Source organism: Acomys minous (genome assembly GCF_964271855.1).
Source record: "Acomys minous genome assembly, chromosome: 16".
Classification (NCBI taxonomy): Eukaryota; Metazoa; Chordata; class Mammalia; order Rodentia; family Muridae; genus Acomys; species Acomys minous.
In genome coordinates, this window is record NC_140498.1 from 12,508,537 (window position 1) to 12,531,204 (window position 22,668).

The window sequence follows — 22,668 nt, forward strand, 5'->3', positions numbered from 1 at the left end:
GCCTCACAAATGGTGGGGCATAAGAAAAAGAACAGCTATCTCTCTACACTTGGGTCTCCTGATGCCAGCTCCAGGTGACTCCTGGAGCCAGGGTCTGTAAAACTCTGGGTGACAGCCTCAAATCGACACCATGAGCTCCCTTTGCTCATGGTAAAGCACTGTGGACATGGGGTGGGAGGAGGCAGGCTCCAGGGAGCAGGCTGTTTCTCCGGTCTATACTAAGCGTACAGGGACATCTATCTGGGTATCTCCTGCTCTAAGAAGCAACCGTGCGCAGCCCCACACACACCGGAGCCCACTTAATGCTTCCATCCCAAGCCACAGGGTGAGTCATGACTCAGGAGCAAGGGGTCAGCTCGAAACTTGCATTTGTAACTCTTATGGTGGTTCTTCTTTTAATTCAAAATGACACACACACACACACACACTCACACTCACACACACACACACACACACACACACACATTCCTGCTGAGCTTCCTTTACAGTGTGCTGAGGACCAATCCCTGGCGGGAGGTGTCTCTTACCTGTTATACCTTTAGGTGCCCCAGGGAGAAGCTGGAGCACATCCAAACTTGTACTTTGTCCTCGAATTAAAAAAAAAAAACTCCTAGCGTCTTTTGCTGGGCTACAAAATCCTGCAAATGGCCTCAGCCAGTAGGAATCAGTGTGTACGACTTTGGAAAACTCACTTTGCCTTCCCAATCAGAAAAACAATAACTTGTCGAAATCGTGAAATTGTTCTGCCTGAGTGGCTGGTTACTGCCTTGAGCTAGAAGTGATGGTCTCGGAGCCTGCGCCCACGGGCTGCAACTCCCTTTCCATGGGTTTCTGTGTTGTCTTCCCCGGCAGGAAACGAAGGGTATTGTAGAAGGGTCAATTCTTGTACTCGGACTGCCTAAAGGCTACCTGCCCACAGGGTAGGGCAGTGGTCCGTGCTCCTGGCAGGGGTGTGGCTACAAACTGACTCCCGAGACTAGGTTATGGATAAGAGGAGCTTCAACGCGGCCAAGAGCTAGAGACAGGATGTAGCAGAAGAGAAAAAAGCGCTGGGGATGGAGCGGGAGGAGCGGCGGGGGTTGGCGGGGCGCTGTGTATCTTGCCTGGAGCTCTGGGCGCCCGGGACTGAAGATCCAGGGCCTGGCACAGTGACCCAATAGGTTGAGACCGGGAAGGACCAAGCCCAAGCCAGAGGTCTACGCAGTGCAATTCCCAGCTGACGTAGCGCGGCCCTGGAAGGCCACTACCGTGGTGGTGCAGAAGAACTCCCTATGCACACCTGGGCACATCTAACACCCTGTGCATCCCGGCGCGCATTGCACCCCGTCACATACCTGCAGTGTCCCAGCACCCCGCGAGCACCCCAGCACCCCCTCCACGAACAACGACACACCCCGCACTCTGCACACACCTTCAACACCTCAGCGCCTGGAGCGCTCCCATTCACCCTAGCACCCCGCGCACCCACGGCCCCTAGGGCCCCGCCCGCCCCCTGCCCGCCCCGCCCGCCCCCTGCCCGCCCCGCCCCGGCCCCAGCCCCGGCAGGCGCCCCCCGCGGCGCTGCCCCGCCCCCGCCGCCCCGCGCCGCCCAGGGCCTCGGCCCGCCGCCCGGCCGCCGGCCCACCTGGCGCAGCGCCGCCCTCGGAGCCCGTGTACCGGTGCACACCCGGGAACCCCGCGCACCCCGCTGCCACAGAGGACTCAGCACCACTGCAGCCGGGCCACCTCCTAGGGCCGGGCCAGCCCCGGCGCTAGCGCTCTCGGGGCGGACTCCCCGCCCTGCGCGCTCAAGCCCGCGATGGCTCCTCTCGGATACCTCCTAGTGCTCTGCAGCCTCGAACAGGCTCTGGGCAGCTACCCGATCTGGTGGTGAGTGAGTCTACTTGCGTTCTCCCCGGCCCTAGTGCCATCCTAGGGCAGCCGTGGCCTGGGGCAGGGCCCCCACCGTCGCTCCGCTCACTGGTTGCGGACCGGTTGTTTTTCTTGGCTGCCACTTGGACCTGTTCGGGCCGCGGCTGGGACGCGGGTGGCAGAGCTTCCGGGGACATTGATTCCCTTGGCAGGCGGAGAGGGAGGGCAGTGAAAGTCCATGCTGTCCCTGGCGTCGAACAAGAGCGGCAGAAAGCGGGTTAGCACATGACATCGCAGAGGCGATGGTTGAGGAGAATGTAAAAGGAAAGCAGCGCGAGGAAAAGCGACACTCTTATTAGGGACCCTCTTACACACACACACACACACACACACACACACACACACACACACACACACACACACACACATACACATTTTAAGACAAAGTCGGCAAGACAAGACCGAACAGCTCGGGACAACGCAGTTACGTAAAGATAGTCCGAGACCAGGCGGGGAGTGGCGCGGAGCCTGGGGCAAGGCGCACCGTGGCCAACCCGGAGCCCTGCGCGCTTCCCCAAAGCTGTTGCTGTCGCTTCTTAGTGGCTGTCGGGTTGGAGGGGTCTGTCTGCCGTCCACAGCCGTCCACAAGGAAACACTGCTGCCGAGAGAGTTGAGCAGCAGGTAAAGAAAGGGATTTGAGGTTCTAGGGGCAGAGGCTTCGGGGATCCAGCCCTGGAGAGCTGGACAGCATCCTCCACTCTGGACAAGGTACACTACGAGAAGACCCTTCTCAGCCTGGGGATAGAGTGAGATTAAGCAAAGGAACGGTCCTGGCTCTCAGGCCTTATGTCCTCCGCACGTACCCTGAGCGGAGAAGAAGTTGGGGCGACCCTTCCTCTAGGTGTTTTAATACCCTCCTCCCTGCCTGGAGCACAGACTTAAGGCCAGGATCAGATGCGCAAATCTCTGGAACACAAGCGAGAGGAATGCGAGCGCCCAGGGGCCGGGACGCGCCGCGCGGGTGGAGACTCAGTTGGACAGAAGCCTCCCACAAACATGCGCAACACCCCCCCCCCTTTCCCTCAGGAACACTCTCCGACAGCTTGCCTGGAATTATAATAATTATGCCGAGGGGAAGGGGGGACCCAGCGAGCTGAAGTACATCTAATCCGATAATCATTTTTCTCTTCGAGATGCTTCAGGAGAAGAGCTGAGAAGCCTGGGGTGGGGATGCAGGGCCCGCGCCGCTGTAGGGATAGAAGGTGGGCAGCCGGGAGTTGCTAGGGGCTGGGGAGGCTGCTGCGGAGCGGGTGCGCTCTACAGGGGTCTAGCAGAGCCTTGGCTTCCATGAGATTTTAAGTCCCGGAGCGGCACCTGTGGAGCCCTATGGCCTCCGGGAGCGAGGGCTGCGACGGGCGCGTCTAGGAGCGCTGACACATTAGCCGCGTCCCGCCGTTCGCGGGGAGCCAGGGGCAGCGCGTCCGAGGGAGCCCCACGGGTTGCCCGCTCCTGCACCAGGCTTCTAATTAGAACCCGCCGCCGCTGAATTCCTGGGCTCAAGAGGAAGCGCCTTCGCCCCCGCTCTACTCCCATAAAGAAGGGCCTTGTCGCCAGCCTCCTGGCTACTCCGCGTCCTGGGATTTTTGTCCCTATGGTCGTCGTCGGGGGGGGGGGTGGGTGGATGGTGGTGGTCCTCTCTAGCCGGGTCCACCCTGGCCAAAAGAAGTATAGCTTCCTTTTCACCTGGGCTGTTGGACCCCCTCGGGTGCACCGGGCACCCTCCAGGTGAGAGGGGAGGGGTGTGAAAAAAGTGAGGCCCTTAGCCTTCCCACCCCTTCCCTCAAAGGACTGGGGCAGCCCCTTTGGCCCCAGAAAGTGATACGGAAGTCCACCTGGTATTCATAGGGGTGGGTGACAAGGGCCACCTCTCCGCCCACCACCTACTCCCACTTTGTTCTCTGTAGGATTCTCACACTTAACAATTCTGCTTCCTGAGACACAGCTCCCAGCCCCCAGCCCCCAGCCCCCCACTCTGGGATACTGGCTTCCTGGGGACAAGACCTCGTTCCTCTCCTGCCTCCTCTATTCCCTCTCAGGCCCCCCCATCGCTGCACCCCCCAACCGGCCTCCGCAAGCTCTAAGCGTCAGCTGGATAGGGCATGCTGGCAGAATGGAGAGAGAGGGTCCCCTAAAAAGAGCAGCAGCGGCTGCAGTCACTTTATACACTGTGCTAGCGGCCTCCCTAATAAAGGTTGCTTTGCGCTTTCTACTTCTCCGAGCTTCAAGCATCTCCTCTTTTCTCCTGCCCAGTCCTGAGCCTAGATGAGGCATAGCTTCCAAAGTGGAGGGACATCGAGTCCACTGCGGGGTGTGCTGCTGCCGCTGAACACTACCCAGAGGCAAAACCGGGAACCTGAAAAAACCCTTTCTTATGATTTGTTACACTTACCCTCAGCCTATCCATTGACCGGTTCACTTCACCTCCTGTCTAGCCTGAGCCTGCCTCCCAGTCCCCAGCTCCCCTTACCTATGAAAGTGAAAGTGAACGGCAGGCAGCCCCCAAACCTCCTCACCTGGAGGAACAAAACCAGGAAGTCTCAAATCAGGAGTAATTAGGCTTTTGAAGTTGGTGCCGCTCTTGGGGGTGAGGGGGAGAGGGAGAAGGAGAAGGTTGGTGCTCCTGCTCCTTCGTGGGACCATGCAAGTCCACCACCTCCACAGGATCTGCTCTGAGGAATGATGTGTTCAATCCCAATGCCAGTCCTGGTACCATAGAGGGCCAGGCCCATCCCAAAGTAAGACCTCCAATTGCATCTGTCCTGGGAACTTCAGCTACTGGGGCAAGGGGCAGGCAAGCGGACCAGACCAAGTCCCACAGGCAGGTTCTTTTTGGCTTTTCCCACTCTGTTTGCCAGGTTCTCTTCTCACAGTGTTAGAACTCATTGGAAACACTCCAGGGGAAGAGGAGCAGTTCCCTGGGGCTAAAAGAAAGCGGAGCCCATCGGAGGACACTGGAAGACATCTAAGATGTGCCGGGGGCTTCCCTCCCTCCCCCTCCTTCCTTCTTATCAACTCCTGTCTGAGAGGTCAGCCTTGTGGCAGAGAATTGACTCTGTAAAAAAAAACTTAGAAATTCTTCTGGGCCCTCCACAGACTGCACTGCTGCATTCCCACCCTCACCAGCCACTTCTTGCCTCGATTCTCAGTCCTCACCCTGACACTTAGCCCACGCCCTCGCTGCCACGTGGATTTCCTGTTTATGTAGTAGCTACTTCCCAGCTCCCCTTTCTCCCTTCTTCATCAGGGACCCTCTCCTGTGGACACATTCCTGCTGGACCACCAGCTCCTGAGCATAGAAAATAACACTGCAGAGCAGGCGGGGAAGAGTGCCCAGCTCTCTCACGGCTCCTCAGTAGCTTCTGACAAATGTCCTCTCTGGGTATCCCTGAAACTGTGTGATGTGTCCCAGGGACACTTTAAGGGGTCCCCCAGGGACACTTTAAGGGGTCCTGTTTCTTTAGGACCAGCTCTAGCTCCTCTTCTCTGCCACCCCGAGAAGAGGGTGCCCATGCACTGCTGGGCACAGCCAGCAGCCTGGGAGTCAATGCTCTTAGCTGTCTTCCCATCACTTTGTGTCCTGGTGATGGCTGCCAGCAGTCTGCCCCACAGTGGGAGGAACAAACCCTCCAGGTGGAACACACAGGGTAAGTGAGAGAGTCAGGAGGGGGTGTGGGGGGAGGGGTAGAAGGTGGAGAGAAGGTTACAGAAGAGGTGGATGATCCAGCTGGCATCACCAGGTTGCCAAGGCGAGCAGGTGCATAGCTGCTGCTCAGAGCAGGCAAGGAGATGAGAGGCCAGCTAGACAGAGACAGGTAAATCTCCTGGCTTGTTCCAGGCAGGGCTGCAGAGCCTACTCCAGAGCTGTCCTTTATGATGAGGCTTCATCCCACTCCAGCCATTAAAGCCCACTCCTCCCTCATCTTCTTGCTCCTCCCCCTCCCCCATCGACCCACCTCTGTCAATCATTCTGTTCCCTCCTTCCCTTTTTCTCCCTTCTTCCCTTCTCTCACCTCCTTGGTCAGTAGCCAACATAAAACTCACAAATCAAAATAAATCAAGACATTAAGCAAATCACCACTACTACTAATATTGCAAGTCCTGGAGCACGGAGCTAGGTGTTGCTACCCCCGAACTGCCAATCATCCAACTTTCATCATCAACCACAGAGGATTATTCAAAGCCAGCCTCTTCCAGAGCCCAACTTGCCTAGCCCTTCCAGACTCTGATGCTCCCTCCAAATGCTATGGGGGGCGTCTCCAAGGCTGGGTGTCTTCCTTCCACCCAGCCTCATGTCCTCTTAAATTGATTTTCCATCTCATTCATTTGCAAAAAGCTTCCCAGACCCCTTTGTGGCCAGAGCAGAGGGTGAGTCAATACAAAATCAGTTAGTATACTCCTAGGTGATCATTAATGGCCTGGTGACTTCCAATCCAATCCAATACACAGACATCTGGTCTCTTACACAAGCTTTTGGCCTGGCCAGGCAGTGGTGCCACATGCCTTTAATCCCAGCACATGTGGAAGCAGAGGCAAGTGGATCTCTGAGTTCGAGGCCAGCCTGGTCTACAGAGTGAGTTCCAGGACACCCAGAGCTACACAGAGAAACCCCATCTCAGGAGAAAAGAAAAACAAAACCTCTGGCCTGGAGGCTCAGAAATTTCCAGTCCCTTGGCAACTCAAACCATCCTTCTTCTATTTGGTATGGTTAAAGATTCAGGAAACAAGCCGGGCGTGGCACCACACACTCCTTTAATCCCAGCATTCGGGAGGCAGAGGCAGGCAGATCAATGTGAGCCTGGTCTACAAAGGGAGTCCAGGACAGCCAAAGCTACACAGAGAAACCCTGTCTTGAACCCCCCTCCCCCATCACCGCCAAAAAAAAAAAAAAAAAAAAAAAGAATAGGAAACCTTGGTCCTCAGAATATGATCAGTGCTTTTTGATGTGTGACCAGAGCTTAATTCTGAATAATCAATCAATCATCTGCAGAAATGCAATCTGGAATTGAAAAAGTTCCAGGGGTGGGCGGGGGGGTGGAGAGTGGTATCCCAGTAGCTTAATGATAGCACACCAACAAATCGGCTCTTCTCTGGTTGGTCTTGGAGGCATCTAAGCCTGTGTACCAGCCTGAACTCATCAGCTGAGCTCTTCCCCACCCTATATGCCCTGGGTCCCAGGTGTGAGCACCGCTGGCCTGGCCTTTGGGTTTTTGGCATTTGCTTCTATTCTGGGAAGCTGAAGAACTGGGCTGTTAGGCTGAGAGGCTTCGGGGAGGACCACTTGGATCTCTGACAGACCTCTGGAGAAGGAGGCCCTGTCTTCTGCTTGGCCGCAGAAGCTGCAGCCAGGGGTGTAAATAACCAGCAGAAGGCTGTCATGGGTTCATGGTGTGAAAAGGGCTTCCTGAGGATTTGACCTGGTACCAGTCTTGCTATCTGGGACATGATGAGCTACAAAAATCCAAAGCTGAGAAAGGGAACTGGTTACTTCCCTCCCTTCCAAAGGCTGAAACTTCAAGGAGGCTGTTAACAATGCAAGGGCCACATAGCCCACTCCTCCTTAGAGTCCACAAGGCCCTCAGCTCCACCATGCACACCTGAAGGGAATGTGTCCCTGTGGTGAACTGTTGGACACATACTGTATTTGTAGATAGTTGTGAGACTCAGTCTCAGAGAGAAGACACAGGCTCATGACCACAGAGATCTTAGCCACCTGGGCCCTGCCACCTCTACCCAGGAGCATTCCTCTCCTTTGGAAATAGCACACTCCTACACCTATCATCAAGGTTGTGACAAGCAGACTCAGTCACTATGGTTTCCTGTCTCCTTCCTGCCCTTGCTTTCTGCTTTCTGAAACCAATCAGTAAGGTTATGTTGAGTTGATGGATGGACGGGGGTCTATCTTGTGACAAATGGATACTATACCTGAACATGGAAGACACAGGGACACCCTTTTAATATTTCTAACACCTTCCCCCATCCCACTACGTGACAGCTTTCCAGCTTTAAGACCTACGGGAACCTGGCCTCTGTCTCTGCCTAGGTCTCCCTCCAGGGCTCCCCAGGTGACACCCTGGAGGTGTCTGATACATCGGAGCTTCCACATTCCTTTACCAGCAGAACGTGCCGCTGCCGCCCAGGGAGGCTGGCAAACACATGGCCGCCGGCGCGGGAGCCTCCCGCCTGCCAGGACTCGCTCAAAGTATGTGTCAGTAATCCTGCTGGCCCGGCGGGGCAGGACAGGCGCTGGCTGGGAAGGCTTCAGGCAGGGCCCTGTGCAGCCTGGAGTGAGGACTTGGGACCCCTCCCCAACTCAGAAAGTGCGGGAATCTCAAGGAGGGCTTCCACTTTCTCTTTCTGGGGATGCCGTCCATCTGTGGGAAGGCAGCCAGTCATTGGGGATTCGAGAACATGGCGTACCTTGGGGACAGCTCTCCTTCTGGGTGGGTCCCGAGCAGCGCCATTCAAGGGCAGAGAGTGTGCTCTGGTTGTCCATGAACAGAGTGAACCCCAAAACCTGGGCCTCAGGTATAGGAGTGGAAGCCTGCGATGCCACTGAGAGGCCCAGTACCCCAGAGAGAAAGGCACGCGCGCACGCACGCACATACGCACGCAGGGCATGAATACTCCATCTACCCCACAACACACTGGCTGGGGACCCTTATCAGAAGAGACCTCTCTACCCATGATCCTCCTTGTGCCCTCTGGGCAGAGTCTTGAGAATCCCACCTGCCAGGATCCAACGCAGGGCTTACTGTGCCTGACTCCATGCCAGCAGAGGACAAGAGAAGTCAAGCAAAGCAAGGCACTTCCTGCACCAGATACACATGCAGGAAAAGGTGGACAAGAGACAGTTCCAGACAGGTTGATAGCGGAGCCACCAGTACAGTGCTTCTGGGAGGGCGGGGTAAGCAGAGGGTCCGTCACTAGACTATGGCTCAGACGTTAAAGTCAGAAAATCAGATGGAGACTTGTACGTCCTGCTTCTATTTTGAAGCTTCGGTTAGAATAAAGTCTGACCAATTCATAGGATAAATAGGGAAACTGAGGCCCAGGAGAGGAAAGGTTATCACAGTACTCAAGTGACTAATAGCACAGTAGCCTGGGCCCCTCACCCATGCCTTCCAAATGCAACCGGCCTCAGCAACTCTGCCTGGTTACTTCCACACACCGCCTCTCTGCCTGGCCACAAGCTTCCATCATAAATGGTGGTGGGTCCTCAGCTTGCTCCAGGAGCCTCTACGCTAGCTAAGACGGAGCTGGTGCCATGCCACAAGGATGGGAAAATTCACTCGAGACCAAACAGAAGCTAGGGACTGTTGGCCCAGGGAGGCCAGTGCTGGCCCAGGCTTGGCTGGCCTACTGCCCATCTCCCAGTGTTGGGCCAGCCTCCTTCCTCCCTGCATGTCACAGCCAGCATCTCTGCTATATCCCTGGCCAAGTGCCCGGCCTTTCAACAGGAGCAAGGGAAGGAGGAGGGAGAAAAACCATTAGTGTTTGCCGGCTGCAGGCGTGGCTCACGTGGCTGCAGCCACAGGATGAAACCCTGAGTGTAAGGATGGGGCTTTGTTCCAAAACGGTGTTCTGCACGCTCTGCGTGGAAGGCGATCCCTACCCCCTTTAAAAAACAAACTATGATTAAGTAATGATTTTTTAAAAAATTAACAGCATTAATGGAAATGAAGAGGAGAAGAGAGCTGGCTGGCACAACACAGGCATCTCCATCGGTAGAGGCTGTTCTTGTTTGACTCACAGATACATGCTTTTTTGTAAGGACCAAAAGTTTCAGCTCTGCTTTCTAAGGCTTAGTTGAAACATCTGCATTTTGGGAACTTACTGATGGTGGCCTCGGCGGTTACATGGGGTCTATGGTGCTGAGTCCGCTACCTGGCTTTGGCTGCCAGTCCTCCTGCTGGGATCCAGGAAAAGGCTTCTTGGGGGTGTGGGGGGATGGCTAGAACTCTCAGAGGAATGACAGGGGAACACTCTGATTTGGTGGGGGGGGGGGAGCTTATCCAGAGGACCTTGCAATGTGACATCTCAGTTGGACCGTTCAAATTCTAGCTGAAAGTAGAGTTTGTAGGCTTCTCCCAAGAGGCTGTCCTCCACCCTGGTTGGCAGAGAGAGAGGGGAAATGGAATGAATTCCTCCTGTAGTGAATCACAGAGGCCAGGTGCAGAGAAATGGGTGCAGTGAGGGTGTGCCGGCCTCCCAGCTTCTCCCCAGGCCCAGGCAGGGCCCTCCTGCCCTAGCTGTTTCCATCACCCCAAGGCAGGGCTCAGACCTTACTGTGACCTCCCGACACGGGCTGGGTATGGATTGGGAGGCGCTGGTTACAGGGTCTCGTAGTCTATTTTTTTTTTTTAGGGTCTCTTATTCTTTTTTCGTTTGTTTGTTTGTTTCGAGACAGGGTTTCCCTGTGTAGCCTTGGCTGTCCTGGACTCACTTTGTAGACCAGGCTGGCCTCGAACTCACAGTGATCCATCTTCCTCTGCCTCCTGAGTGCTGGGATTAAAGGCGTGCGCCACCACCTCTGGGCACCGGGTCTCTTATTCTTAATACTTTCCTGGGTAAAAGATAGGGGCACAGCTTAAGCCAGGACACAGGCTCCTTTGACTAACCTTAAGTGAGAGCTGTCTGTCTTTGCCTGGATACTAATGTACACAGGTGAGAAGTATCTATGTGATAGGGTAAAGCCAGAGTTCATCAGACACTCCTGGGATCTCAGGATGGGCACTAAGGGCTTAATAAAGACTAGGTTCATGGCTGGGCAGTGTGGCATACATCTTTAATCCCAGCACTCGGGAGGCAGAGGCTAGAGAATCTCTGTGAGTTCAAGGCCAGCCTGGTCTACAAAGTGAGTCCACAACAGCCAGGGCTCCACAGAGAAACCCTCTCTCAAAGACTACCAGTTTGTCTGCTTGGCTGGTGGCTGTCTCTGGGGCTTATAAACAGGCAAGGGTGGCTGGCTAACTGCCAGGGCTGGGGTTCTACTGGTTTCTGTCCCTTCTCCAACCCCTGATACCTCTTGGGGGTTTGGATCTGATAAGTCTTGGCCTTTGAGGAGGAACAACAGCTCCAGAGAGGCCAGAGGAAGTCCAAATGTCTAGGGAGACGTGGCTAAGCCCTGGATGGGGTGGAGAAAGCTGAAAAGACAAGTGGTAAAGGCCCTTCAGGCCCCGTGGAGATACTCAGGTGTTTTGCATTTGGACTCAAGCCTGAAGACTCCTTGTCTCTGAGGAATCTTTAGAGTTGTGGGACTTGAAGGTGGAAGGGGCTTGTTTCTGAGACTGGGCCCATATGCTCCGCCCCCACCAGTTCAGCTAAGGAAACTGAGGCTCCCAGAGTCTTAGAGGGCAGGCCAGAATAGAGCAGCATAGGGGGTAAGGTGAGGGTTGAGGCCAGCACCCTCTTCTCCCTTGATGACTTGCCCTTGGTGGAAGTGCTTCTGGAAAGGAAGCAAGCCACCTTTGTAAATGCTGTGTGTCATTTTGATGTGGTGGCTGCACATGGGCTCGGCTCGATGCATTTCTTTATGTCGGACTCATTCATAAATGTTATTTTGCTTGGCCTGGGGCTTAATGCATTCAAGAGTGTCATAGTGTACTGGGGCCAAGACCAAGGCTCAGTCAGTATATGAAGTTTATGCTGCAGAAGCACAAGGGCCAATGTTTGATCCTCAACGCAGAATATGGTGGCATAGGTTTTGCAATGCCGGTGCTGAGGAGGTAGAGACAGGCAGGCCCCTAGAGGTCACTGACCAGCTGGCCTAGCCTAATTAGTGGTCTGTAGGGTCCATTGAGAGGCCCTATAACACAACACAAGGTACATAGCCCCTAAGGAACAGCACGCAGGATTGATCCCTGGCATCCAATGCAAGTGTACACATCTGAACGGGAGTGCATGAAGGAGTTGCCTGCCCTTGGGAGCCACTGTGCCATGTGTCAACCTGAAATCGTGGTACAGGCTCCACTCACCAAGTCTTGGTTTCTTGTCCCCAGGTGGCCTTGGGTTGCACCTGTCCTAGTTTGGCTGCCTGGAGGAAGCCACTGTAGGGTCTATGAAGATGTCACCCATGAGCTCCACCTGGGGGGAACTGGAGCAGAGGACAGACAGGTGCAGGGCTGGGGTAAAAGTGAGAAGTTTGTGGGATGGGGAGATGGCTCAGAGGTTAAGAACACCGGCTGCTCATCCAGAGGTCCTGAGTTCAATTCCCAGCACCCACATGGTGGCTCACGACCATCTATAATGACGAGAGGTTTGGCAGAACAGATACAGCATGAACATGATCTGTGGGAAGAAAGGTCCTAGGAAGAAACAGGAAGGGGCAACTGTCTGCAGGCTAAGCCAATGGGGTAGTGGCATGTGATCCCAAAGGTGGCCTAGAAGGTGGCATCTCTCAAAGATGCTTTTTTTGTTGTTGTTGTTCTGGGTGTTAAGGACTCAGGAGAGGGTAGGGGAACACAGTGCAAATGAGGAAGCCAGTGCTGAACCCCTTGGTTCTTGTCAAAGCAGAACAAATGCCCACAGATTTAAGAAAGCTTTGCAGCTCACAGGTGTCAGCCGGACTGGGGACGCCACTTCTAACCTCATTCGTGCTGTTGACGGTCATTTTGTAGGCTGTTTGAAGGACTGAGTTCTCCAGGGCTGGCTGGCTGTGGCTTGGGGCAGCTCCTGACAGTCTGGTCTCAGAGCCAGAAACTTAGATGCAAATTCCGTGCTTGAGGTTCAACTTCTGAAAGCACACACGAGGAGGTCAACTTAGACCCTCAGACCTCAATATACACCCCCAAAACCCTGATAGGTTTTGGGAATAGTTCTGGACCTCAGAACCATGGGACCGCCTCAGAGTTTGCGGTGTTACCAGATTCTGGGCTTGGAGAGGCTCGGGGGGGGGGGGGGGGAGGGGGCTGTAGGGGACAGAAACAAGAAGCTATGCCAGCGAGCAGCCAACTCTTTCTGAGTGTAGAATCGTCCGGTTACTCAGCCTACAGCAGTAGAGAGAGCTGGTGGACATCCAAACCCTTGAGTCATATTCCTGTGCAGCCCCTGGGCACTAAACCCATGGCCATGTCCCAGACGGGATGAGAAAAAAGCATTTTCCTTCCCAGATCTGCTAATTGCGATGCGACCTCACCTTCAGTTATGAAAGGAGGTGGCTCGCTGCTGTGACCGCCACGCTTTCTATCATTGAGGGAAGACATGTACCTTCATGGTGGCTGCGAGCTAGAGAAGAAATTACAGATGCTGTTGCTATTTAGAGTTATGTTGAAGTCTAGCACACACAGCAGCATGAACCCTCTGAAATTCAAACTTGCTCTCCTGATGACTCAGCTGGTTCTGTTTGTCATAGCTATATTGTCTCCATTTCCTTCTGGACTATTTCTTTTAGTTTTTCATTTTAATTACATTTTATTTATTTTTTCTGTGGGTCTACTTGCACCTGTGCACATGCCCCAGCAGAGGTCAACTTCAGGCATCTGATCTCTCCTCCTTCCATGTTGTGGGTCCTAGGGACCAACTGAAGTTTGTCAGGCTCGGCAACAGACACCCTTACTCCCTATCTCTCCTACCCTGGAATGTATCTTGATGATAGGACAAAGAGATCTTGGCACTTACACTCCAGAGTCGGTGTCTCCTGTTGCTGGTGTTAAGAAAGAGTAAACTGTGGTAGTGCACACCTTTGATCCCAGCATTTAGGAGGAAGAGGCAGGTGGAGCTCTGTGAGTTTGGGGGCTAGCCTGGTCTACAGAGTGAGTCCAGGACAGCCAAGGCTACACAGAGAAACCCTGTCTCAAAAAAAAAAAAAAAAAAAAAAGCCGGGCGTGGTGGCACACGCCTTTAATCCCAGCACTCGGGAGGCAGAGGTGGGTGGATCGCTGTGAGTTCGAGGCCAGCCTGGTCTACAAAGTGAGTCCAGGACAGCCAAGGCTAACACAGAGAGACCCTGTCTCGAAAAAACCAAAAAAAAAAAAAAAAAAAAAAAGCGCAAACAAGGTGTGAGTTTGAGACTAGCCTGGGCTACCTAGCAAGAGCTCGTTGCTTAGTAGTAGTTTGCCTGGCAGCGGCAAGTCTCATTAGCTGAGAAGGGGAAGGTGGAGGGAGACACTTAGGAGATGGTCAGCTAGCCGAATGCCTGGGAGAACAGATGAAATAGCACTAGGGAGGATTGGAAGTTCAAAGTCACCCTTGCCTTCACACGGGGCTCTGTCTCAAAAACATAAAGAAAAGTAAATAAGTCGATGTTTTAACGTTCTACAGCTAGCCTTCTGTATTCAAGAGTTCTGTAGGCACAGACTTAGCCAGCTGAGAATTGAAAATGTTTGGGAAGACTGAGCTAACTGCGCTTGGTGGTGCACACCTTTAATCCCAGCATTTGTGAGGCAGAGGCAGGTGGATCTCTGTGAGTTCGAGGCCAGCCTGGTCTACAGGGTGTAGTCTAATTAGTGGCATGCTTGCCTAGGACACGGAGTCCGCACCTGCAGTCTCAGCTCTCAGGAGGGAGAGGCAGGAGGATGAGGATTTCAAGGTCATCTTTGGGAACTTAAATTGGAAGTTAGCCTGGGCTATGAGACAACTTGTCTCAGAAAACAAGAACAGACAGACAGGCAGACAAACAGACAGAACTAAAACAAAACTAGACTGACCATCACAGCCCAACTGAAATCCAGAAGTTTAATGAACTTCCTTGACCCTAACTTGCCCTTCTCCATCATATGGAGGCTCTTGCTCAGCCCTTGGCATTTCTTCCTACCAGGCCTCTGTGCCTGGGCTTTCCTGATGGTCCAGCTCACAGGGAACGAGAAATGATCAAGGCACTGGAGAGCCTCTTCCACCCAGAGACTGCTCTCTTCCACCTACCTAAATCCATGAGGTGGGGCAGGAGAGAGCCTGCTGGAGCTGCCCACACCCTGGCCTCCTAGCTAGGGGAGGTGGCGAGCAGGGACCTGCCCAGAATATGGGGTGCAGAGCAGGCTGACTCAGCATCTCTAGAGGAAGGGGGCTGGGGAGCAGCCATGGACCTGGGAAGTCCCCTCTCTGCCTTCCTTTGGGGGCCACTCCCAGCGGGGTGGGGAGGGAGCTGAGGTCTGACAACTCCATGCCCCTCAGCAGCAGCTTCAAGCCCACATCATCAGCACCCAGGATGAATGCTCGGTTCTGGGACCTAACAGCGGAGACCATCCATCCTGGGGAACTGGCCACTGGCCCTGGGAAGTTCCTACTGCAAAGACAGAAATGGCCAGCATCCCTCTTCCTGCTGTTTGAGAGTGACTGTACTTTCCACTTACTCTAAGTCTCAGGTTAACCACATTTGAGGAGTGAAGACTGCCCCCTTTTTTGGATGAATAGACAGATGCCCCTTATCTGGGAGCTATGAATGTAGCTTGGTGGGTAGAACGGTTACCTAGCATCTATGAAACCCTACTATGATTCCCAGAAACAGGTGTGGTGGTACACATACACACAGGCAAAAACGCCCATGCCACGAAAACAAAATAAAAATATATGTTTGCTTAAAGGGAAAGAAAATAGCGCTTGGGTGGCAGAGGCAGGAAGATCTCTATGAATCTGGTCTACATAGTGAGTTCCAAGACAGCCAGAGCTATGTAGAAAGACCTTGTCTCAAAAAACCAAACAAGAGAAAGGGAGGAGGAGGAAGTAGGCAAGGAAGGAAGGAAAGGAGGAAGTGGGGGGCGCGGACTGTCCAGGCCAAGGGAAAATTGTGCTTTTCCACAGGTGGGAGAGTCTTGGGGTGAATGTGGATGCAGTGGGTGGTGGGGTCAGAGGGAGGCCTGAGGAGTCAGGGGGTGGGGGTGGGGGAAGGAGAGCCAAAGTCCTGGGTGCACTGTGATGTGAGGAAAGCAGGCCCGCTGATGAGACAAGTTGGGACCTCTGGTTTTAAGGTGGTCGGCTAAAAGTGGCATAGTGGCAGAGTTCAGCCATGGCTTTTCTCCTTGATCTAGTCTCTTCCTCTCCACCCTGGGCACCTAGTCAGGCCCATCCTCTCTGCCATGCTTGAGGGCAAGGAGCACAGATCCCAGGCAACTCCATATGCGGGTGTCTTGGCCTTTAAGCCAGGACCTTGGACAGTGATTTCTTCATCTCTGCCACATGTCTGCTCACCCTGTACTCAGAGGGGCTTGTGTGGTCCATCTAGTGCCATCACCAGGGACGCCCGGACAGCCGTGGGGGTCTGCACCTAGAATGCAAGCTAATTCTTACCGCAGGCAGGGAAGGGGGCATCTCTGAGCCAGACTAAACATGGAGGTCAGGGGGCTCCTTTGAAGCTACCTAGAGCAGAAGCTGCCCCCAGCCTGCACAGGGCTGGCCTTCCTGTGAATACAGGGGGGGAAAAAAAAGAAAGAAAGAAGAAGAAAAAAGAAAAGAAAATCCAAACCAAACCAAAAACCTAGTGGGGAAAACCCCCCAAAAACAATGATAGTGCTTTTCTTTTCTTCTTTTTTTTTTTAAACAAATCTTTTTTTTATTTATTTTTATTTTATTTTATGTGCACTGGTGTGGGGGTGTCAGATCACCCAGAACTAGAGTCACAGACAGTTGTGAGCTGCCGTGTGGGTGCCGGGAATTGAACCCGGGTCCTTTGGAAGAGCAGACAGGATTCTTAACCACTGAGCCATCTCTCCAGCCCCAATAGTGCTTTTCTAATGAGTATGATGTCCTGGATTTGACACCCGCCTCCCCCCAGTATAACATAAATCGTGGTGGTGCCCATAGTCCTAGTGCTGGAGATGTGGAAGCAAAAGGACCAACAGTTCAAGGTCCTCCTCAGCTACGTAGTGAGTTCCAGGCTAGCTTGAGCCACATGGGACCTTGTCTCGGTAAATAAACAAATGGGTGTTCAATTTTTTATTTTATTTTTATTTTTGGGTGTTCAATTTTGAACAGCCAAGCTCTCTGTATGTGAGGGTTCTGGAGTCACAGATTTAGCTAACTGCAAATCGAGTTTGGAAAGAGACCTAGCGTCACACCACATCCCTCCAGATGCTGAGCCACGAGGACTCCTGAGACTACATAGTGAGTACCCACGTCAGCCACGGCTACAGAGCAAGACCTTGTCTCAAAGAAATCAAAGACAATAGAGAGATATTGGGAGATATAATGGCTCGTGCCTGTTAATTCCAGTCAGAGGATCAGAAGTTCAAGGCTATCCTTGGCCATATAGCAAGTTTGAGGGCAGTCTATGCTTCATGAGACAAAACCCGAGAGGAGGAAAAAAAAAAAAAGGAGAAAATATTTGGAAAAGTCACTGCATGTGTACTGGGCGTGCGTGAAATTCCTGCATCAGAATTCCTTGCTATTGTGTCAGTATCATTGGCATCTAGGTTAGGCGTGTACCCAGGGTATGTAGACTATGTACAAATGCCACGCTCTGTGTGTGTGTGTGTGTGTGTGTGTGTGTGTGTGTGTGTGTGTGTGATGTTGGATGTCTTCTTCTGGCACTCCCCACTTTGGTTTCGGGGGCAGGGTCTGTCTGTCACTGAACCCAGAGCTCACTGGCCACACTGGCTGTCCCTGTGGCCCACCTCACCCTCAGTGCTATGGTAACAGACATATGCCAACCTGGTTTTTCACATGGGAGCTAAGGATACTATCTCAGGCCCTCAACCTTATCTTACTTTACCAACGGCCTCTTCCTCCCGAGTCCCTCCTCACAAGTTTTTTGAGGACATTTGCTTTCGTATCTTGGGATGACTAGTCCAAAGTAGGCAGGAATAAATTTAGCCCAAATTTCACACCCCGCCTTGGAAGCTGGTGTCTTCCCCTCCCCCACACCTGACTATGCTCCTTGTCCTGAGCTGGCCAGTGCCACCTGCTCTGGGATCCACTGAGACCGCCTCAGCAGCCACCCTCACTCATCCTTGCTCTCTCTATCGCTGTCCGTATCCTCCAGTGCCTGCAGAAGCCTGAGCTGCAGGCTGGGGGTCCCTGGACCTCTTCAAAGCAGGAATGTCGATCTGGTTCTTGCACACAGTAAATCGTGACAACTTGACATCTGATCTACATCCTGGGTACACAGTGAACAAAATCCTGTCTCTAGATGCCCTTCATGGCAGAAGCAGCATCTGCCCAGGATTGTGAACACAGCAGAAAGTCTGTTTCTAGAGAGGGTCTCACTCTCTTCCTTGTCTTCCCCTCCAGGTCCTTGGCTGTGGGACCCCAGTACTCCTCCTTGAGCACTCAGCCCATCCTCTGCGCCAGCATCCCAGGCCTGGTGCCCAAGCAGCTGCGCTTCTGCAGGAATTATGTGGAGATCATACCCAGCGTGGCCGAGGGTGTCAAGGCTGGTATCCAGGAGTGCCAGCACCAGTTCCGAGGCCGCCGCTGGAACTGCACCACTGTCAGCAACAGCCTGGCGATTTTCGGCCCTGTTCTGGACAAAGGTACCATGGGTGTTAGGGTCATGTCTATATGGGCATCAGGCCTTCCAAACTCTACCTGGCCGAGCTTCCTCCTTCCTCCTATCAGTGCCTCAGGAGGGTTCAGGAGATGGGGGGGGGGGGGGTGAGGTGGGAGCCACGGGGTCGGGGAGGCTTGGAGGGTGCTGGGCCCCTGGGCTGGTTTGGAAAGGAGAGAACAGCAGGAGGGCTGGGTGTTGGTTAGCTGCTGGCAAGGAGCAAATTATCCTAAAGTGTAGTGGTTAAGGCAATAATTAGCATGTGCTGACCTCCAGCTGCCGGGGGTCAGGGGCTGGGCTGGCTCTGCTCCCCGGTGGTGGTGTGGTGCGTGCCCCATCCATATGTAGGCCCACGTGAGGCTGGCTCAGCACCAGTGGCAAGCGAGGACTCTGAATCGGGCAAAGGCTTCTCCTTGTAGTTTCTGGGACCCAGGGCAGAGACCAGAGAGGGAGGCAGAGTCAGAGAGGTGGAGAAATCTGAAGAGAGACAAAGAAATGGAGGGGAAACAGGACAGAGAGAGAGAGAAAGAACACACACCAAATGAAAGCTTTCATGCTGTGAAAGAGAGGGGAAATCATATAATTTAAATCACTTTAGAACATACAATCTCAGCACACTTAGCACACCCACAGAATTGCGACACCACCACTCCTAATTCCAAAATATTTTCATCATCTCAAAAGGAAACCCCAAACCCATTACACAGTGCCCCTGGAAACCACTGGTTTGCTTCCTACCCCTGTGGTTTCTTTACTCTGGACATTTCCGCTCCGTGTAATTACGCACTCTGTGGCCCTTTGTAGCTGGCTCCTTCCACTGAGTGTGAGGTTTGCAAAGTTCATCTGTGTTGCCACACACATCAGTGCTTCATTCGTTTTGATGATGGCTGAATACTATTCCATTACATTGTGTGTGTGTGTGTGTGTGTGTGTGTGTGTGTGTGTGTGTGTGTAGAATTTTATGTGTAAATGATGATGCCAGATGTGAATTTCACTTCTTTTCCTTTTCTTTTATTGGCATATATTCATTGTGCTGGGTTTTATGAGGACATTTTAATACATATGTAGGATGTATTTTGACCTGACCTAATTCTGCTGCCCAGGACATCAGTCCCCTATGGAACCAAAGTGGAGAGGGTAGGCCAAAACTATGAGCAATGGATGTCGTCCTCCCTGAGCCACCCAGCCTCAGGGGTTTGCTGCAGAATCCAAAATACACTCTCGACCTGCTGCTCTGGTCCTTGTACCTGCTGGACGCTCCCTCACTTTGACAGAACAGGCCCTGGGGCTATCTGGTGTGGAAACATGGACACTGGACACGGTCCTCAAGGAGGACAGTATCATAGAGAGGGAGCTGTAGCTGGCCACCTGCAGTGGGCTCCCTGTGGCCTTGGAGGTGTTTAAATTCTTTCTTCCAGCCAGGTCAAAGCTGACGACAGCATGAGGCTTTGGGGGCGCAGGTTGCCCTGCTCTCTACACAGTCCGGCCCTTGCCTTTCACTTGCAGCATCCGCTTTCTGCGTGGCTCCCCCCAGTCCCATCAACCTCCCCTCTCAAGCTGGGCTGTTCTCGTAGAATGATGGCATGCCACCAGCCCTGACCCTATAGCTCCTCTGACCCCCTTTCACCCAGCATCATGACCCACCATTGATGTTCTTTCCTGGGACATCCATTAGCTCGCTTCCAGGAGTGTCAGCGTCCCTATCTATAAAATGGGAAGGTAATTACAGCTTGCAACTTCAGAACTGCGAGTCAGGCTAATTACACAGTTGCTCCCCACAGGAACAGTCACTACTGTATATGGGGAAGTTAAGGTCCCCAGGGTGGTACGGTTTACCAAGCATGGCTTATAGTATATGTGCTTATGGCCCATCGTGTGTGTTCATGGGAATGTGCTGTATGTACATGCAGCAATACAAATGCTACTGTGTGCACATGTCTTCCTACAGGACTATGTACAAGCAGCACATACGGGTTTTTGTTTGGTTTGAGGTTTGTTTGTTTGTTTGTTTGTTTGTTTGTTTTACTATGACAAGGTACCTGATGCAAACAGTTTTAAAATGGAAGCTTCATTTATTTTGGCTCATGGTTTCAGAGGGTTTAGCCCACAGTTAGATGGCTCCATTGCCTCAGGCAAGGCAGTCATGAGGTGGCTGAAAAGGGTTACAAGAGGCTTCTTACTTTCACAGAAGGCAGAGAAAGCATCAGGGAGGAGCCAGGGATGAGATTTCCTTCTAGGGCGTGCCTTCTACCCTTTAACCCCCAACTGGGCCCCTGTCGCTTAATAACACCACGATATTATGATTCTGTCAAGTCTGCTAATTAGTTCCCAGGCCAGGATCCAGTCACCTCAAAAGCCCTCCAGCCCTCAACGTTCCATTTCAAAGCATAACAGTATGTGTGGCTGTGCTGTGCACATGCATGCACATGCGTGGCTTCCGTGGGGATGCTGCACTCGCATGTGAACCCATGTGCATCTGGGGTCTGGTGCACATGCACATATGTATGGGACATGCACGTGTGGATGCTCAGTGTGTGCAGAATAGCTGCTGAGTTTCCTGTGCTGGGCGTGGTTCCCCGGGCAGGAGACACATGTATTACACACAGGAGGCTCCAAGCCTAGCGTGGGCTTCTCAGGACCTTGCCTCTTCAGATATGAAGAAAACAGAAGGGAATCTGAGGAGAAGGTAGAAGGCACCTTGTGGCTGGCCTATGGCTTGTCCCCCACAAGCTCATATCTTGAAGACTCAGCCCTCAGCTGGTAGCCTTATTTTGAAGGCTGTGGAGCCCTTAGGAGCTTGGCTCTTCAGAGGCTGGCCTTTGAAGGTTCCTGCCCATAGCCTGTGCTACAGTGAACAAACCTGGCTTCTCTTTCTACAGAGAAGGCTTCTCCACTCTGCTGCCTCTCTGTGGTGGACTGGAACGACTGGAATCCTGAGGCAAGCAATGTTGCTGTTGCTGCTGGTTTTTTTCCCCCCGAGGGGGGAAAAAAAAGACTTTATCAGTTATGTGTGTCCTTTTCTGAAAAAAAAAATTACTCAGTTCTTCTATTCATGTTTTAATAGGGTTATATGTGTTTGGTTTGGGTTTAGGTTATGTATGTTTTCTTTTTAATCACAGTTTTAGTTTCTGTGTGTGTGTGTGTGTGTGTGTGTGTGTGTGTGTGTGTGTGTGTGAATGTTTATGCCTCAGTGCATATGTGAAAGCCAGACAATAAGAATCTGGTCTCAGCCAGGCGGTGGTAGTGCTTGCCTTAATCCTAGCACTTGGGAGGTAGAAGCAGGTGGGTTGCTGTGAGTTCGAGGCCAGCCTGGTCTACAAAGCGAATCCAGGACAGCCAAGGCTACACAGAGAAACCCTGTCTCGAAAAAACAAAAACAAAAAAAAAAGAATCTGTTTTCGGTTAGATGTGGTGGCACACACCTTTAATCCCAGCCCTCAGGAGGCAGAGGCTGGGGGATCTCTACACAGAGAAATCCTATCTCAAAGAAAAAAAATAATATTATATATGATTATGTTATCTTATATAATATGAATAAATACATAACAAATAATATATAACATAAAGGAGATATGTATGTATATATTATACATATGTGTGTGCATGTGTGTCCTACATACAAGTCCCTTATCAATTATATAACTTTGAATGTTTTCTCTCATTCTTGGGCACTTTTTCTCTCTTTGGCATCAGATCTCATGTAACCTGGGCTGGTTTTAAACTCCTGATCTTTTCACCTCCACCTCTTAAGTACTGAGATTAATAAGCCCGTGGTCCCATGTTCGGCCTTCTTTTCAACTCTCTTTAAGTTGTCCTTGGAAGTACAAAAGTAAAGATCACTTTTGGGGGACTGAAGAGATGGCCCAACCGTTGAGAGCACTGGCTGCTTTTCCCGAGTGCCTGGGTTCTATTCCAACCCTCCACATGGCGGTTCGCAGCCTTCCATGCCTCCGCCTCAAGGAACCCCACACTTCTCTAGCCTCCACAACATGCAGACAAAACACGCAATACATACAAAGTTTTAAAAAAAACAATTTTCTTTAGTGTGTAACGTGTGTCTGTATATGGGTTTGTGCACTTGTGTGAGGGTGCCCTTGGAGGCCAGAATAGGGTTCAGATCCCTCGGAGTTGCAGACAGTTGTGAACTGCCCGCCATGGGTGCTGGGAACTGAATCTGGGCCCTGGGCAAAGGCAAGGCATGCTGTCAGCTGCTGAGCCGTCTCCACACTCCAACAGGTGTCTTTAATTTTGATCATAACTCCCCAACTCTCTCTTTGGCTTTTGATCGCTAAGAAAACTACAGAACGTGAGGTCACAGATGGGTTTTGTTTGTTTTGTTTTGT

The 22,668-nt window shown here is 52.5% G+C and overlaps 1 protein-coding gene across 1 annotated transcript in view; it reads left to right on the plus strand.

Moving 5' to 3' along the window:
• The first annotated feature begins 1,622 nt into the window (after positions 1-1,622).
• The window catches only part of WNT3A (Wnt family member 3A), a 40,915-nt gene continuing 19,869 nt past the window's right edge, over positions 1,623-22,668 (plus strand). The window contains exons 1-2 of the mRNA XM_084762377.1: positions 1,623-1,869; positions 18,070-18,311. Coding sequence (XP_084618503.1) covers positions 1,799-1,869; positions 18,070-18,311 — 313 coding nt within the window. The 5' untranslated portion in view covers positions 1,623-1,798. The remainder of the gene's footprint in view (positions 1,870-18,069; positions 18,312-22,668) is intronic.